At 42.8% G+C, this 19,078-nt stretch overlaps 1 protein-coding gene across 2 annotated transcripts; it reads left to right on the top strand.

Moving 5' to 3' along the window:
* Positions 1-4,080: 4,080 nt before the first annotated feature.
* jade1 (jade family PHD finger 1) lies at positions 4,081-18,667 on the top strand. 2 transcript variants are annotated; one of them, XM_070842249.1, is made up of 11 exons: positions 4,081-4,166; positions 5,853-5,938; positions 7,006-7,073; positions 7,974-8,131; positions 8,795-8,979; positions 10,028-10,239; positions 11,641-11,808; positions 12,407-12,523; positions 13,976-14,578; positions 15,875-15,992; positions 16,766-18,667. In XM_070842249.1, exons 2-11 carry the CDS (start codon positions 5,860-5,862, stop codon positions 17,836-17,838), a joined length of 2,781 nt encoding a protein of 926 aa, XP_070698350.1. In that variant the 5' UTR covers positions 4,081-4,166; positions 5,853-5,859; the 3' UTR covers positions 17,839-18,667. The 2 variants fall into 2 exon arrangements, with proteins under 2 accessions (XP_070698350.1, XP_070698351.1); XM_070842250.1 differs by lacking the exon at positions 4,081-4,166 and adding an exon at positions 5,099-5,613.
* Positions 18,668-19,078: the final 411 nt, after the last annotated feature.

Below are 19,078 nucleotides of genomic sequence, written 5' to 3'. Positions count from 1 at the left end.
TAAAAGCCCTGATAAAACTTCTCAGTACGCTTTGAGCTCCAGTTTATGTTGTGGTCAACCCCAGTGGTAGTTTCAGATTTTGTCAATCAGTTAATCAATCTTTATTGATATAGCACCAATTCATAATAAGTGTTATCTCCAGACGCTTTCCATAAAGAGCAAGTGAAGACCAAACTCTTTAATTAAGAGAGAGACCCAACAATTCAAGATTCATGTTGTGTTTTTGTGTGTTTTTGAAGGATCGCACTAATACACACACTCTCTGTGTTGAGGCTGCTGCTACATAATATTTGTGATCAATACTTGCCTCTACAGGTAATAATGGGAACACATTTCTGCATCTTTGTAAGGAATCAGATCAAACTATTACTGTTAGACTCAGAAAGAATCGATTCAGGTTAAAGGAGTAGTTTGACATTTTTGGAAATACGCTTATTGGCTTTTCTTGCAGAAAGTTATGTGTGTGTGCTCCATATGAATCTACAGCCAGTTAGCTTATCTTAGGTTAGCATAAAGACTGGGAACAGGGGGAGGCTCTTCCAAAGATGAACTAAATCAGCCTACCAGCACATGCAAACCTCACTAATTAGCTTCTTATATCAGGTTTGTTTTAATGCACACAAAAGCCAAAGCATAAGAGATCCCCATTTCCAAGCGATGTCCCAAAATGTGGAGCTATTCCTTTAAGGGTTTCCCATAAAGGGCCAGTTTGTAAATGCTCTGACGCTGATGTTTTTCTTAAGGATGCTGGTACGTAAGCAGGCCGTGCTTTTCAGTCAGGCCTAATTTTAACAGTATTTTCAGGCTGTTTTACTTCATTGCTTGTTTGACAGATTTTTAAATTGACCAAATCTGCTCAGTATTTGCAGTCATTAGTTTTTAATATCATCCTGTCACATATACCAGAATCAAACACCAAATAAAGCTGAATATAATATCAGGCCAAAAAGTCTAAACCAGTTATTGATAGATTTGGAATATTTTTTTTCTGAATATTCAGCCAAAGTATTGGACCAACATCAAATAAAGTTAATCTGTAAATAATCTGCAAAACTATTTTCTCAAAAAATGTTTAATACTCAAAATACCAGAATTCCTATATATATATATATATATATATTTAAGATAACATAAGATATTCCTTTATTATTCCCACGGTGGGGAAAAAACAAGACAAACAAAAGTACTGCAGCTTTTCCACCTCATCCATAACGACGATATACAACAACAATAACATTTACAGGGGGAAGCGGTGGGAGAGGCATGATGATTATTCCAAAGAATATATTATCCATTTCATCTCGCAAAGCATTAATCTTACTACTTCGTTTGAAGTCACGAACCTGCTGTAGGTTGGTATTAATGGTTTTTGTTGATCTGTTTTTGAGGATTTATCATCCAGAGAAGGATGTTTAATTTGAGCGTGTTGATTTTATACCGAAACCTTAAAGTGCGGCAAAAAAGTCACGTTTTAGAAAACACAGATTTTGTTTTTCTGAGCTGGAGAAAAACTGGCTGTGATGTTGTGACGCTGTGTTAAGGTGTGGCTGATGTTGTGACGCTGTGTTAAGGTGTGGCTGATGTTGTGACGCTGTGTTAAGGTGCGGCTGATGTTGTGACGTCGTGTTAAGGTGCGGCTGATGTTGTGACGCTGTGTTAAGGTGCGGCTGATGTTGTGATGCTGTGTTAAGGTGCGGCTGATGTTGTGACGCTGTGTTAAGGTGTGACTGATGTTGTGACGCTGTGTTAAGGTGTGGCTGATGTTGTGACGTCGTGTTAAGGTGCGGCTGATGTTGTGACGCTGTGTTAAGGTGTGACTGTGTGTTCCCGGCTCTCCTTTTCACTGTGGTGAGTTCAGGGTCCCTCTCAGACGGCATGCAGATCAGACAGCCCTTTATAACAAACCTTTACCTCCTTCATTCCTCATATAGCATTAAAGAAAAGTTTCCTATTTTTGGTCCTGTTAGCTGCGTGAACTTCTAGTTGAAAGAAAAATCACTGTAGGACTGCTCTTATTGATGTTTATTTGTGTATTGCATTTCCAGAACATCACATGTTTACAACAGTACATCATTTCCATAATCTGAGCTCTAAATAAGTGCTGAAAGTGTCACATTACTGAATCCATGTTTGATAACAGTGTAAGCGAACAATTTTCTTTTTAAGTGGAGGAGTATGTTATTTTTTGTAATTTACATGTGTGAAATAAATAAACTGTGAATGCAAAATCCCAAGATGTTTGATAGAAACGTATAAAAACGATCCTCTCTGAATCAGCACTGGTTTTCTGTCGTCTGATCACCTCACATGTTGGCAGCGTGCACCCTTCAGATTAAATCAAAAACATACATCTTCGTCAGTTTTGTTCTTATTTCAAACTGTTCAGTCAGTGAGCATGAAAGACGTTTCTGCATGAAAGACGTCAGGAAGTCAGGCGATGTAGTTTAAAGGCCGACAAAGTCTTCAAATAAGGTGTGTTCACGGGTCAAAAATAGTTTTTTTTATCTGGGAGACTGGGGTTCGAGTTCCACGCTGATAGAAAGAGACAATGTTTATAGTTATATACACACAAACACAATCTTATTCTTTAGGGTTTACTTTTTTAGGGGTTTAGAGTTGCTTTTTTTATGGTTACTTTCCAGATTCATTGCTGATTAGAAACTGAAACGCACATGAAGATGCATCGAGTCACAAACACAACAAAAGCTTGGTTTTGAGAGGAAAAATGTACAGATGAGTTAAGCAGCTTTGCAATTTGTCTCGGCAAACTATGAGATATCTGCATTATGTCACTCTGAGACGACATTTAATCGGTTGCTGAACAGAACACAGGATTATTGAAGGCTCTCTGTTGTAGAAAATGGTATTTTCAGGTGTTAATTAAATGAAAATTTTCCTGCCAAACCTCCCCTTGCCTGTCACTAATCATGCACATCCACTTTTAACTATAACTAGAATCTAATGTGCAGCACCCCCTTAATATTGCAGTTTTCCACTGGTATTCAGATCCTTTATTGAAGTAAAAGTAATAAAAGTTAAACCATAAATACCGTACTGTAAAAATGGTCTGCACTTTCTAGTCTTTTCGACCATTCAAAGGGCTTTTACACTACAGTCACATAATTATGATCAAAAACAGAAACTATCTTGAAACAAAATCAAGTGTTTTGGATGTAGGAAACTTTTAATAGAGGAAAATTAATCTTCTATATCTTGTATAATTTCCTAACTAAATTGTAAACAAGCGTTATTGGTTTGTCTCTTTAATAGATAAAACTATTATGCACATTTAGGAAAAACAATTATGTTCAAATGATGTTTGTTGACGCTTAAACTGGCAGCCAAGCAACGTGTGTTTTGTATTATTTACACCGGAAACATATTGATGAATCACTTCCCCCTGGATTAACTAATCAATGAATCCATTGACAGTTGCAGCTCTAATGAAATAATCTTTGTACAGGTAGATGTTTGGAATATGTTTACATCAAAAATAGAGTTGAGTTTCTTGAAATGAAATAGATTTCAGTGGGTTGTAAAAGTGTTTTGGATGTAGGGAACTTTTATTAGAGGAAAATTAACCTTAATTTCCTAACTAAATTGTTGAGAAGTGTTATTGGTGGTTTGTCCCTTTTATAAATAAAACTAGATTTTAGTGGGCTGCAATAATAACAAGGTTTTTTTTTCATGGTAGGGAACTTTTATTAGAGGAAAATTAACCTCCTATATTTTGTATAATTTCCTAACTAAATTGTTGAGAAGTGTTATTGGTGGTTTGTCCCTTTAATAAATAAAACTAGATTTCAAAGTATTTTTTCATTATAGGAAAATAATTTTGTTCATTATGATGTTTGTTGTCTCTTAAACTGGGAGCCAAGCAGCGTGTGTTTTGTATTATTTACACTGGAAACATATTGATGAATCACCACCACCATCATCTGCAGCGGTCCTGGGGGTCCGCTGGATTAGCTGCACCGGGGCTGCCCTCCAGCGGCCGTCGGGCGGAGCTACAGCCCGGGCTGGGTAACCTCCTCCCCGGCCACCGCCGCGCTGTGCGCCGCTCCGTGTTTGTGTGTATGTGGAATGCGGGTCAAGCGGAACTCACGGCCAAAAACTGCGCTTCGCATCAAACTCAAACACCGGCTCGCATCGGCCTGACGTGCTCTGTATGTACCGTCCAGTTTATTCTCAGCTCTACACGGGTTTAATTCATGCACATGCGTGGCAGAGAGCCTCTAACGGGCCATTTGGAGGACTTTATTTCTGTAGTGTGGTCCGCTAGGAAGACGCGACATCGTCATTTAAAATGGCGCCAAAGATTAACCTCAGCCAGTGGATCGCTGGTAAATTTACCACACTGTTACCCCGCCGGCTAGCCGCACAGATAGCACACCTGCACTCGTGTTAAATAGCAGTTTTGGTGTCAGGTGGTTTGTTTTGATCAATTATTAACCCCTACCGTTTGACAGATAACCAGAGCAGGCTGTGGGGGTGTATTATGGGGGGGCACCGTCGGAGCCGACGTTACGTTAGCAGCGTTGGCTAATGCTAACTGCCAACTATGGTTATGTAGCCTCCAGCTAGCGAGCTAATGTTGCTAACCACAACGTCAGCTAACGTTACTACGGCAGGCTGACGTTACTACGCCTGTTGAAAAAAAAAAAAAAAAAACATGCTAATGTAGCGTTAACCCTCCAGAAATCACCCGGTTTCTGTTTAGCCACTTTTGCGGGATGTTTTTTTTATTTTAAGCCAGCGGACTGCTTTGAAAAAAAATATTCTTATAAACAACATTTCCAGTTCAGGCGCCGGGTGTGGGTGGGCGGGTTTGGGTGGGCCCGCATGTTGCATAACGGTTGTGGGGAGATTAGCTATCTGGCTAACGTTAGCCAGCTAAAGTGTGCAGCCAGACTTTTAAAAATGCAGCGCTACGTGGTCTGATTCAACAGAAACAGCGACCACATCTTAAAGCACAATATTGCCTCGCCGTGTTGCCAGGGGTTACACTAAATATGAGCTGTTAGCTAAAGTTAGCCGCTAGCTAGCTAGCCGATACTTTCTGCTGGAAGAAGGGGCGTTACTGAAACAGTGGCTAGCCTGCTGCTAGCATAGCCAGCTAAATTGGGGTTAGCACCTTTCCCCTTGTGCACGCTGGCAGCAGACCCTGAGATATTTCCACCTGTCGGGGGGTTTAGGGTTCTTGTTGGATGCTTTTGCACGCCACTGACTGAAGTCGCAGCCCTGCAGGGCGTTGCTTCCTGTCAATGTTGCATGTTGTTTACTTCTTGTATTCGTCGCTGAACGGTGGACTGAGGAGTGCGTAAACATCCCTGCAGGGCTGGTGTGCTGTCAGACCAGGAAGCAAACCGGTGGAATTTTACACTACTGTTTTGGTGTGATATTTCTGCCTGTTTTCAGGGATATTTTAGCAGAGTATAAGTATTATTAGCATCGATATTATCCATTCTTTAGCTTCATGGTTGAATTTAAAACCACCTTCAGATGTTGGGCAAGGGGCTGCATGGATAGTGTCCTGCTTGTTTGGCTGGAAGAGAAGCAAACATTTTCAGCCCTGGATCTTAAATCGGCATATTGAGTGTTTTCAGCAGCAGTGTGAGTGCATTATTTAATGAACTTCACCATGTAAAATGCTTTTATTTACAGTGGAAGCAGAGAAGTTGTGTCTGTGTTAATGTCGCTCTTAAAGTATGACAGGAATTCATTACAGTCAAATTCTAGCAGTGCGTCGTCCATTTTTGAATCAGACCTCTTATCTTGTTTTCGTGGTCACAGCTGTATGTTTTGTCATTAATCCCTTCTCTAACTTAACCCCCCCTGTCTGGTTTGTGAAGTGTCCTCATGCCGGAGCTCCGCGGGCAGACGACGACGATGAAGAGGAGCAGGCACCCCAGCAGCAGTGATGACTCCGACAATGGAAGTAAGCAAACTATTGTCTCTGCTGACTCATTCATACCAAGTCCAAATATAGACCTGAATGAGGTCAGTCCAACGCTGCCACCTTCCTCAGTTTTACAAGTAAAAGTGTAAAGCAGCAGTAGAAGGTCAGCAGACCAGAGGGAATGCAAACTTTTGTCCTTAAATACCACACAAACTAAAAAGAACATTTTAGGGGTTTACATCTATGAAAGTCACATTTCTTTGCCAAAACATTTTGGCTTTGCAGTTTCTTTGTCTTTGTCGTTGTCTTTTTCCTGAAAGCGTATCCTCCATTTTGTTGTTTATCAGTTCATCAAATGTAAACTTCATGTTCAGGAAGGAAACCAAGAGAAAGAAAGAGAAAGACGAGCAGCAGATGGACAAAGACTAAGGAAAAGAAAGCGAAGGCCTACAGTCTGAGAAACAGGAGACAGAGTAGGGACAGGAGGTGCATTTGGACGTTTAGAGACACCCTGGCAGGTCAGGCGAGCAGGAGAGGCTAAAATCTGACTTCAGCGAACAGTTTCAGAAACACATAGTAGTGTTTGTTTCATCCTCCGCACAAACTCAGATGGCTGGTGTTTAACCGTCATCTTCAACCCTCAAACGTACAGATGCTTCCCTGTGATTGTTTGGATTTGCTCGTCATCCAGTTTATCTGATGTGCTATCTGTGCAATCTGGTATGAAAACAAACCCAAGCTCTTACTGGAAATTGCTTTTCGCCAAGTTCTGATTCAGGGTTTTGTTAGGTAGACAGTTGAAGGCATTAACGTAATAATCCGTCAGGCTCTGTGCTCATACAGGTGATTTTTAACGCCAAACGACTGCGGCTGCTAACGTCAGTAATTTTATGATTTGCTCAAAGTGAAATTGGAAGCAGAAACTGCAAGTTGCACCATTTTGACTATTCAAATCAGCCACACATGTATTTCTTGAATTTTCCCCTGTGGGGGAAATCCGTTCATTTTTGGCGACGTTAGGTTGTTCACAAGAGCAGCAGCAGCAGCAGAAACAGACAAAGAAGAAATGCAGAGACGTTTAACGCCCTGTGGTGTTTCTCCTCCAGGTAATTCTACCTGCTGGTCCCAACATTCATCGCAGCACAGAAGGGGGACCGGGCAGAAACCATCCGAGGTACGTCCGTCTGAACTCCTGGTGATACTGGTGGTGGTCATGAACTACGCTTTGCTGTCATTCTTGGACTCTGCGGTCATGTTTTTGTTCATTGTCTTACTTATGTTTGGGATATTTAAAAAGAACAAACATGAATAACGCAAATACTTAAATATTTAAAAGTCAAATTTAATTTAAAAAAAGACAAATCTTAACCATTTAAGCAACAAAAAACCTGAATTTAAAAATGCTTGTAAAATGAGTTTATTTGTTAGATTAATTTGTGTAATCTTCCACATTGTCCACTGGGCCTTTTCTGCTGTTATCTACTGTAGCGTCTGTGGACTTGGTGCCTGCAGGCCACTGTACACTCCCTCTGACCAAGAGCCAATCAAATCAAAGCAAAACAGTGACTCTGGCCTCAGCAGGATCCTGATTGGCTGGTTCCCGTTTGTCCGTCTGCTCACAGCGTGGTGGTTTTTAACCGGTGCAAACGCTGATATGCTTTATCTATGGAAGAAAAAGTGGTATTATCATTTGGGATGTAAATATGGTTGTTTTATCTATAAAATATGTAAAATTCTTGCATTCTAAGTCTGCATTTAGCATTTTTTATGCCCATATAAGCTTTAGGATAATACTCCACTAGTATTTTGGAGGCCAAAATGTGATAAAATAATCCCTGAAGAGAATTTGATGGTCTCACTTAATTTATAGTGTTTCTCATTGTGGTGTTTTCCAAGGCTTCATGTTCCACTAATGCATATTTACACTGAAGATTAATTTCTCAGTCGCTCTGACAGCTGCAAACTGTGTCACAACAAAAACAAACATTTTTCTAGAGAGTTCCCGTCAACAGGCAAAGTGAGATTGCCGTAATAATTCACCAATCAATAAACACGTGCTGATTTTCGTTTTCAGGTTTTCAGGACGGACCTGATCACCGCCATGAAGGTGCATGACTCGTACCAGCTGAACCCTGAGGACTACTACGTCCTCGCCGACCCGTGGAGGCAGGAGTGGGAGAAGGGCGTCCAGGTCCCCGTCAGCCCTCAGTCCATCCCACAGCCGGTCGCCAGGTAGGACAACAGAGAGGCCGCTTTGAGACCAAGAAAGCCACATGTTCGATCCTGTTTTGTCGTTGTGTGGGGACTCATACAGGTCCGCTGCTTTGTCTAGAGCTTAATAAGATGTCAGTTTAAAACCCTGTTTCTAACATAGTATTCGTTTTGTTTCTATTTAATTTTAGGGGCTCACAGTCCGATAGTTTATCAGCCATGGCAGAGATTGACAAACAAAACATGTCTGTAAATGAATCATTTGAAAACATAGATGTGTCTGCCAGTATTGCCACCGGCTTTCGTTGTTTTATCCATCAAAGGAACAAAATTACATGTCATTTTGACCTTTTTCGGGGATATTTTAGCATTTTTGTTCATGACAAAAGTGTCAGTGTCTTCAAATCAATATTATAAATATTAGGCCTTTAGATTATCATAAATTCTAATTTATGTAATCTTAATTGTTACAAACATTTGATCTACTTTAATTTATCCATCTTTTATTTTCTATTTGTCAAAGATGTCAAGATCTTCTGCATGAATGTCCACATTTCTTATGTTAAGAAGTCTCTAAAGCTACAACTTAACCTAATATTGTCATACTTCATACTTGCATGTACCTAATTAGATGAACCTAACTCAGGACAGTAACCTGAAATGTCTCCTGACGGTGCTGTGCAGGGTGTTGGCAGACAAAGGGAAGGAGGTCATGTTCGTCAGGCCAAAGAAGTTGATCCGGACGTCGGGCACAGAGGCGCTGGGCTACGTGGACATCCAGACGCTGGCGGAGGGGATGTGCCGCTACGACCTGAACGAAGAAGACGTGGCGTGGCTGCAGATCGCCAACGAGGAGTTTGCAGAGATGGGTGAGTGAAACGGAACACGTTTGGACTGAGGTTGATGATTCGGCAAAGGCAGGCTAACAGCCGAGAGATTGGATTCTATTTTTATCTGATGTTATAATTTAATTTAATTTATCTTCGTCTTAAAATCTATTTTCGAGAGGTCAGAGGTGAGCTGCAGGCAAGGAAGGGGATTAAAAAGGATGCTGGGTCATTAAAGAACAGTGAGGCTGTACTCAAAGCCAGACAGCTCAATTTCCACAGCGGTGAATCTCTAAATTAATTGCAGTTGAAGGCAATCGATTGCAAGTGTGTCTTTTAAAATCTGAATTGTGCTGTTATTTTTAGTGCTAATTACATCCCAACACATTTGAAGACGCTTTAGTTGAACGTTCTACTGAAGCTAATTGGTGTTATTATGGTCTGATTCTATATAACTGAAGCTTCATGCACCTCTGTGGGAAAACAAATCAGGGAATTTAGCCTTTTTCTCTACACAAAATGAAAGCTAAAGTATCAGATTTGCTTTCATTATCATGCCTGGTGGTAAAAACAAAACTATGCTGCATGTTTACAGCCAGAAAGAGTCTCTTCTGCTGAGGAGCCAACACAATAATTGTTTATCCAGTTAATCGTTCCTGTTATTGACACCCTCTCACCTCCACTCCATCTCCTCAAGTTCGATGTCAGATTTCAGGTTAACAAAGTTTTCATCTCGAGTAGACACGATTGTTTTTTCGCCTGGTTGATTTTCGGCTGCTTGTGTTGCTTCGACCACATCTTTTTAGATGCACATTGTTAACCACAGTGGAGCTCTTTCTGTGTTGGATGACTCACAGAGTAAACTACACGGTCAGACCTGTAATTAAGTAAATCATCACTGTTGGATAAAGCAGAGTTTTCTCCAAGATGGCAGCTGTGTACGCAGAGAGAAGACACATTTTAAAAGCTCCCATGGCTGTTTAATTTTCTGAAGTCACGGAGTAGAGTTTAATAGTCAAGGTTGACATGTGGATGTGGATTTCCCGATGATGTTTACTCAACTTTGCGACAAACTTTTTTTTTTCTCCAGCCATGCCGCCGCTGGACGAGATCACCATGGAGCGGGTGATGGAGGAGTTTGAGCGCTGCTGCCACGAAAACATGACGCACGCCATGGAGACGGAGGAGGGGCTGGGCATCGAATACGATGAGGACGTGGTGTGCGACGTCTGCCAGTCGCCGGACGGGGAGGACAACAACGAGATGGTGTTCTGCGACAAGTGCAACATCTGCGTTCACCAGGTCAGAGGCCAACACACAGGCTCACTGGGCACGAGAGAAAGGAGTAATGATGGAGAACAGTTCTTAGATTTAAATCCTTGAATACAGAAACTAAAGATATCCTCCATTACGCTTCTGTTCTGGTTTGGGTGACGTCTGTTTGGTAGTTTTTGTTCCATTTCTAGTGTTATATCTATAATCCTAATTACTTTATATAAGAGTACCAGCTGAATGTCTTCATTGTAAATCAAATGATTGGACCAAAATAGAAATGTCAGTCTCCTGAAATGCAGCCTGACGCACAAACAAGAATACTGACTTCAAATGAATTTTAGCAGCTCTATGCGTTTACCCGTCCAGTAAATTTATGATTTATGACAAATTATGGTGATGAATATGCTGCACGTTGAGTGTTTTACTTTACTTGTGCAGTGTAACGCCAACTTCTGGTGGGAATTGATTTCCCCAGAAATCTTTTGCATCCCCTTGCGGTACATTTTGCCCTCTGACTCATAGAGAACGGCGGAGCTGCACTATGATGTAGTTTTCTGTTTATTTTTTGCACCATTGCAGCTGGTTGGCCTCGCTGTCTCACCAGCTGCTGCTGAGGCAGACTGGAGATGTGATTATGTCTGTAGCTGTGGCCGTCGCTGCTTCTGTGACCCTATCTGTGCTTCAGTTGTTACAGTTATGGCTGTGACACATTAATTTCTGATGGGTGTAACACTAATTACATGCAGGAGTTATGTGTGTAATGAATTGTCGTGGCTGTGCTGGCTGAGCGCTGCGTCTATATGTAGATGTAGTAAGTCTATATGTTCAGATTTGATGTTGTTGTAAAATTTTCCTTAAATGTAATCAAATAGTGGTATTAAAAAGTCTTAAATTTAACTTGCTGATATATGTAGACACCCTTTGTGCTTATGGATCAGGGGGAATTGCAAAAAATGTGGCGAGGGGATGCAGAACTTAATAAGAGGTAGCATAAACTTTATTGGGATGGAAAGTAATGACTCCATAACAAGGTTATAATAGTTATTAAAACTAACAATAGGTGTGAAAAACATTTAAGTCAACTGAAATCAAAATAAAAACTAGACGTTAGAAAAAAGGACAAGTAACTCAAACGATGTTGTGTACTTCTAAAACTAAAGTAAAAATATATAAAGTCTTGAACTGTTTTATCAGTTTGGACTCAGGCGCCTTCACAAAGCATATTATAATAAAAAGAATGTCTAAAACTATTATTGAAACTAATAAAAATGAAACTAAAACTAAACATTTTTAAATAAAAGCTTAACCTCTGTGGTTTTATCCGACTCTTTCCCTCTTTCTCTCTCTGTGTCTTCATGTGTTGCTGCTGTATTGATTTCCGCTGGCTGTCTGGAAGCTGAGCCGCCCTCTGTTTACATTTCTCACCAGGCGTGTTACGGCATCCAGAAAGTCCCAAAGGGCAGCTGGCTGTGCCGGATCTGCGCCCTCGGCATCCTGCCAAAGTGCCAGTTGTGCCCCAAGAAGGGCGGAGCCATGAAGCCGACCCGGAGTGGAACCAAGTGGGTCCACGTCAGCTGTGCCTTGTGGATTCCAGAGGTGACGATAAAATCTACAGTCTCTGTTACTTAAATGTGTCTTTTAGGTCTCTGAAAAGTTCGAGCTGCCACTTTATATCAGTAAACAACTCAGATCGCAGTTAGAAAAGGTGATCTGTCGCTGTGAATGAGAAAAAAGTACACATTTTAACCAGCGGCTGTGTCTCCTGTTATGTAATAATAATAATAATAAGGCTTTTCCACCTGCCAAAGTCTGTAAAAGAAACTGAAATTAAAGGTAGATTTTACCTGATTGTAGCCTTAAATGGCGGCTTTCTAAGGGATTCATACAGCGTTGTTTTAGAATATTTACTGTCAAGCATTACGCTGCATATGACATAATGAATCCAAACACACTGGAATTGATTAGCGTTTCATGTTTCTGTTATTTATTGGACCAAACACTGAAACGCTGCTTGTGCAGAGAACTGAGTGAGAACAAGGCAGCACCGACACTAACCGGAGCTGAACTTCTCTGCACACGTGGCGGTGATTTCACTCGCCATGTGTTGATGATGTATTTCTAAACGAGTCAACACCACCTGCGCAGACATGTGCACAACACATGGCCCATGTTACATGTTAAATCTGCCGTGCAGGTGAGCATCGGGAATCCAGAGAAGATGGAGCCTATCACCAACGTGTCGCAAATTCCCAGCAACAGATGGGCTCTGATCTGCTGCCTGTGCAAAGAGAAGACTGGAGCTTGTATACAGGTAGAGCCGCCTCCTCACATTTCACTCCCACAGTGTAGAAACGCAGAGACATCTAATGAGGCGTGAAAAACAAAGCGTGACCCGGCGTGTTAGAGTGCTGAAGGCACTGCGGAGCGGTTCCTCTGCTTTCCACAGCCAAACAAATGCGGTAAATGAAATCGTAATGATTTCACGGCTCAGCGTCCCTCAGGAATGAGGAGGCAGCTTATCAGTGAGCACAAAGCCTGAAGTGTTTGTCTATAGGCTCGCTTGCTTATGGCGTCATGTCACTGCGTTGCTGTGGTGACCAGGTGGAGGGCGAGAAGTTATTTTCCACAGTGGAGCGCCGTCACAAAATGCCTTTTGCTTTGTGTCGTTTAACGGCGGCTCAACAAGGAGCTTTTACCAAACGTTGTTCTTCCTAAAGGGGGAAAACACAAACAGCTGACTAATAAACTCCAGCTAAAACGGAGCAGAGTCGGATAAAACTCAGGCGTGCTGCTGCTTCAGACTGTTGTGATCTTCTATTTATGCTTTTCCCTCATGTTATCATCTGAACTTGCACAGCGCAGGCTTTCCTCCGTCTCGTCCACTCTGTCATCAGAGTCACGTGACCGCAACCATCATTTTTGAACTTTGCATCAAACATTATATTTTCATAATCCTTAAAACTGGCAGTAACCACTTAAGAGCAAAGCCAACAGGGTCTTATCAGGTAGTTCTACTGTGTAATCAGATATATGCATGTATAAGAACAATATTATTGGATCAAATGACAGTAAAGGTTTATTAGCAGCACGTCTACATGTGGTTGTATAACAAGACTCCTCATTGAGCTGCTGCTGCGTTCACCAGCTGGAGCAGCTTGAGCAAACATCCTCTGTTAATCATTTGTCTGTGGAAGTTGAGGACTGAGCGAGTTTGTAAACAGAAGCTGGAAGAAACACGGCTTAACGGCAAAACTCCATCAGGACTTTTCATTTTATGAACGTTAACACTTCAGTCCAGTTAAACATATTAAGTGAAAGTTGTCTTAACAGAAGCAGCTGTACAATTATTTTAGTTTTTTTTAAAAAGATCAGTTTATATCTTGTAAGCGTCTAAACGATGAAACCGTAAACACGACTTTGAAACTGATGCGAGCGTCCAGCGTCTTTCGTTTCATAGCGTTACAGTGTTCGTATGGGAGCTGGAAATCCTTGGAAATGCCTGAATTTTAATTTGAGGTTTTCAAGGTTTGGATAGTGGTTGAAATTCTAATTGCATTAATATAATAAATCACTATCTGACTGACTAGATTTCTTTATAAAGACATGAAGAAGTTTATTTATGTTTTCTTTGCAGTTCCTGGAGTGATTTATTAAATACAACGAGGTTATTGGACACAGCCATAGACTTCAGACACACATAGGACCAGTTTACTTTGTGTTTATAGGGTTTAAAGGTCTAACAATATCATGTTTGCTGCCACAGTGCTCAGCGAAAAACTGCCGGACTGCCTTCCACGTGACGTGCGGCCTCCACGCCAGCCTTGAAATGAACACAATCCTCACAGAGGACGACGAGGTCAAGTTCAAGTCCTACTGCCCCAAACACTCCGGGCTGGAGGGTGCCGAGTCCAGGGACCGAGACTCGGGAGGCGAAGAGGAGAAGGAGAGCGCCAGAGACAAGAAGGGCAAGAGGAGAGGCAGGGTGAGAGGGGAGGAAGACACCGCCTCCTCCTCTCTGTCCTCCTACGTGGCTCCTCAGCTCATCAACGGAGCGCCCGGCGATCTGGAGGGGCTCAGCAGCCGCCAGCAGGAGAAGAGGGTCAACCTCCGCAAGCTGAAGCTGCAGGCGATGGAGGAAGACTTCTACCAGTTTGTGGAGGTGGAGGAGGTGGCGGGTCACCTGAAGCTGCCGCCGGAGGTGGTGGACTTCGTCTACCAGTACTGGAAGCTGAAACGCAAAGCCAACTTCAACCAGCCGCTCCTCACGCCCAAGAAGGACGAGGAGGAGAGCCTGGCACGCCGCGAGCAGGAGGTGCTGCTGCGGCGCCTGCAGCTCTTCACGCACCTCCGACAGGACCTGGAGAGGGTAGGTCTCTACTTCAGCTGCAGCAAGGTTCACAGGAGCACAGGGAGCAGCAGAGGCAGGAAGGACACAAGCTGCAAGCGGAGGGAGTGACTGATGGCAGGAGAAGCAGTTTAAATAAAGCTCCATACATTCAGAGTGCAGTGCAGTTGGCTTGTTTGTAGATGAGATTTAATAACTTATTTAAATAATAAAAGAAGAGGTTCATGTCACACAGGATTTTAAATAACATACAGAAAACTGTAGTTAAATGTAAAAGCTTTGTGGTTACAACAGGAGAGCAGCAGCTTTCTCCTGCAGATCAGACAGGAAGCATTAACTGTCCACCAACTGGAAACCATTTGTGGTTCAGGTCAAGAGCATCAGGGAGCCTCCAACGTTTCTTTTAGGATCACAGTTTGTGCTGTGCTTAATGAGTGTTGACACCCAAGTTGACTAATTGTGCAGCTAAATGTCAACAGTCCTTTTTAAAAAGTCCAAAATAAAAGAAAAAACATCTAAATTTTAGGCCCTAAAATGTCTTAAATAAGAGTTTGACAGGTCTTAAAAACTTAAATTGGATTATCGAGTTCATGTTTATATAGTTGCATTAACTTCAGTCTCTCCTTCAAATGTTTATTGATCTGTAACAAAACTACAGAAAACCCCCAAAAGGAACCATTAATAATAACCACTGATGCAAACTGTGCAGCCACGTCACGAGTGTCCTCTAGAAGGAAGTTATGATTCTCTTAACGTTACTTTCATCTGATACACATCAGTGCAAGTTCAACAAGATGTGGCGTGAGAACAGCGCTTCTAGTGCCTGTTGGGAATTTGAAGCCGATGCACCTTGTGCAAGAAAACGCTCGAATTAGGAACTCTGGGACTCTTTGTAGGTTTATTTTTTCCCAGTATGGACGTGAAATAGGTCTTAAATCGCAGTTATGATGCTCTTAAAAAGTGTTAGATTTAACTTGTAGAAACCTGCAGCTGTGGTAGAAATTAAAATAACTATTAATTAAAGATGATTAAAGATTGTGGGCCAGATTTGATCAGTTCTGAACATGACAGGCTTTAGACCACCTGTGTGAAATTGTTCAAATGTAATTAGTCCAGTGGTGAAGAGTGAAGCAGCTGTAGTGTTTGTACATACAGTAAGTAATAGATGTTAGGATAAAAGAAAAGTAACATGCACACACAATATTTTACACAATATTATGAAGCAGGATGCATTAAAAGCTGAACTGTGTGTAAACCAGCGCTCCAGTGGTTCAGGATGCTGATCTGAGTTGTTGACCTGCTGTGTAACCGTCTCAGGTGCGTAACCTGACCTACATGGTGACTCGGAGGGAGAAGATGAAGCGCTCGCTGTGGAGAGTCCAGGAGCAGATCTTCCAGCACCAAGTCCGGCTGCTCGACCACGAGCTGCTCACAGGTGAGACGAGGGAGACGCCCAGTAACCACTTCACTGTCATGATGTACGTGATTGATGCTGTTCTTGAAGGTGTGTTTCCACCAAACGTGAAGCCAATCTCAGAGCTGGCAGGCTGTAAACTAGACACACTACAGACAGCCTGGCACCTCTGAGCTTCCCCCCCGAGGATACGCTCACTGAAGCGTCTCTCATGCCAATATTCAACCAGAGTGAAGAATTTGCCAAAGCAGTAGCCCCGACTCTCTCTTCATTGTGTTTACTTGCACATGTAACGCAAATAAACGTAAGTGAAGTCGAATGATAAAACTCGAGGTGAATATTCGCTTTGTGTCTGGTGGAAACGCAGAGGAATCATGTCTGCAGTCACTGTCAAAAATCTAATGACGTCCACAAAGAAGCTGGCAAGCGAACTTGGTTTAGTTTTATTCCAAAACACAACAACAAAAAGGCAGCAAAAACAATATTTTACATTCTGATTAAAATATTTCTCGTGCTACAAATTCAGCTTTAAAACACTGTCATTATGTCGTCTGGTCAGCTGTTCCTAACCCCCCCCCCCCCCACACACACACACATTAAAAAGTTCTGCTTTTAGATTGTGGTCTGATCAAATACTTTTGAATAGGGTTGAAATCATCATAACGATCTTAACACAGCTGACAGAAATCTGTCTAAAAAAAGAAAAACATTCATCAAGAATCGTTATTTCAGGCAGCAGGTGTTAGTGAACGATAACAGACTGATGTGTCTGTATCCATACTTGTGTGTTGCAGGCGATCCATCAGCGAAGGACCTGGAGAAGCTCTTCTCTCTGGGCTGGTTATCCTCTCAGGGCTCCCAGTCTCACTCGGGCCTGAAAACCAAACGAGGCTCTTTAAAGCAGGAGAAAAGGAGGAGCAGCGACAGAAGAGGCCTCTCTGACTCCCCGCACGCTCACAGGAAGGACAATCTGAGCAAACCACCGGAGACGAAGGAGGGTAAAGGCCCCCGGGTGAAAGAGTCCGAGCCCGCTGAGGCCGCAGGCGACGCCACAACCCACGACTGTGAGCCGGATCCGGAGGTCCAGTTCACCAAGCTTCAGCGGCCAGACGTCGCTCAGGAAACGCTCACCGTCAAGCTGCACAAACCCGAGAGCAGGAAAGGGCCCAGGAGGGAGGCCCCGGGGCCCGAACACGAGGCGCTGGCCAGGCGGAGACGGGACAGCGACCACGAACAGGAGGAGAGGAGGAGGAAGAGGAAGAGCGAGGGGACGGAGAGCTTCCCCAGCCAGGCGAAGAACAGGTTCGGACCCAAACATCTGGAGAAAACCGTGTCCATCAGGCTGGTCGACATCAGGAACTCTGACACCGACGACTACTTCACGGACGAAGGGATGGCCAAGAGAAGCCCTGTCGCCCTGGATACCACCGCCAACACTAAACTCAACAGAGCCGGCGTGGTCTCGGACGCCGCCGCCGCCAAAGCCAACGGCTGGCTGAGGAGAACCCACGCCAACGGCTCCCACACGGCCAGCAGACCCGTGAGCGGACACCTGAAGGGCTGGGGGAAGTTCAGGATCCCCAAGAGGAGCGAGAGGCCTCTGACGGCGACGGCGAGGGAGCAGGAGGAAGCGGAGCACCACAAGCCGCTCCTGAGGCCGCTGACCAACACGCCGGAGCCGTCGTACCCCAGGACGAGACTCCGCACGGGGACGGAGAACGACGGCTACGCCTCCGACCCCAAACCGGGCGACGGCGAGATGGAGCCCTGCCTGAAGCGATGCCACTCCCACCAGCTGAGGGGCGACCCGTCTCTCAGCCGCCGCTACGGCTCCGACATCATCCGGCGGGGCGTGCTGGCGTCCTGATGGCGGAGCCACACTTGGAAAATAAGCTGCACTGTGTTAGTGGGAAAAGAACGCCAGTCGCTCTTTGTACCTTTATTTTTCTGGATGAAAGGTAAAAAGCCTAGATTAAAAACAGAGCTGGTATTTATTTTTTATTTGTAACATATGTAAATCTGGGAAATATTTTACTTTTTACTTTATTTTGAGCTAGTTTTTGTTTTTCTTCGGAAGTAGAAAGATGTCAGGTGCCACTTAAACGCTCGCTCAGATATTTACAAGCAAAAGCATCAACTAGGGAGAAGTTGTGATCGTTGCTTGGGACCATAAGCTTATAACGTAACTTGTTTTTGACATAGTATTAAACTCAGTTGCACTTAGTGGAAAAATCTTCATCCTGTCGGCGAAACAGGACTCAGTAGGTGTTGTTTTATTTTATTCTTTTTAAAAATCGAGCTTTATCCGAAGTTAACAGCTGCAAAGCGGAAGTCAAACTGGCCCTTTGAGCGCTGTTCAAACCCCGGCTGTCATCACTTCTTCAGTCTGAACGCCAAGCTCGCCAGACTGCGATTGTCGAACGTCACAAGCACTTAAGTGTAACCGAACTGCGATCGTATCGTATCCATCATGTGCCTAACTTTTATTTGAAGCGTTTGCACTACGAGAGGACGGCACAGGTGTGAGGTATGAGTAGAGTTATTTTTACACTGAAAAATCAAAAACACGTTTTGTACCCTCGGCCGCTGCTGTACTACTGTTATGCAAAATGAATCTTGTTTCGTCTTTTTTGTCTCAAAGGGGAATAAAAACTCTGGAGGACTGAAGTCTGACTTCCATGTGTTTACCTTTGCAAGCCTGAGCATTTTTTATTTTACTTTCATAAACTGCACCACATCTCAGAGGCAGATGTTGTTTTCATCTCCTTCCTACTCAGTGAAAAACGTGTATTTCTAAATTTGAATGTGAAATTTACTGATAAACTGGATTACATATTCCTCCTTTTTAAAAAAAATAGAATAGAAGAGGCACAAAAACCTAGAATGAAGTGTTGTGGTATTTTATAGTATTTGTTTGGAGTGACTGGTTAAAGTTCATGGAAGCTATTGCTTAAAATATTTATAAAAATATAGAAGAATCACTAAAATTCAAGATAAAGAGGTTTGTCCAGTTCAGTGACACATTTTGGCTTCAATTCAGAGTCTAAAAGGGGAAAAAAAACTTTTTCCATGAAATAATTATCAGAAAAAACTACTAGAAGCACTAA

Source organism: Pempheris klunzingeri, chromosome 13 (genome assembly GCF_042242105.1).
Source record: "Pempheris klunzingeri isolate RE-2024b chromosome 13, fPemKlu1.hap1, whole genome shotgun sequence".
NCBI classification, from domain to species: domain Eukaryota; kingdom Metazoa; phylum Chordata; class Actinopteri; order Acropomatiformes; family Pempheridae; genus Pempheris; species Pempheris klunzingeri.
Note: the sequence above shows the minus strand (reverse complement) of the source record. Positions and strands in the feature narration are given on the sequence as shown.

Bases quoted from the DNA above. Each gene is read 5' to 3' on its own strand.
- jade1 (XM_070842249.1), top strand. From the start codon at position 5,860: ATGCCGGAGCTCCGCGGGCAGACGACGACGATGAAGAGGAGCAGGCAC. The intron at 5,939-7,005 runs GTAAGCAAACTA...TTTCTCCTCCAG, and splicing joins TGATGACTCCGACAATGGAA to GTAATTCTACCTGCTGGTCC. The intron at 12,524-13,975 runs GTAGAGCCGCCT...TTGCTGCCACAG, and splicing joins AGACTGGAGCTTGTATACAG to TGCTCAGCGAAAAACTGCCG.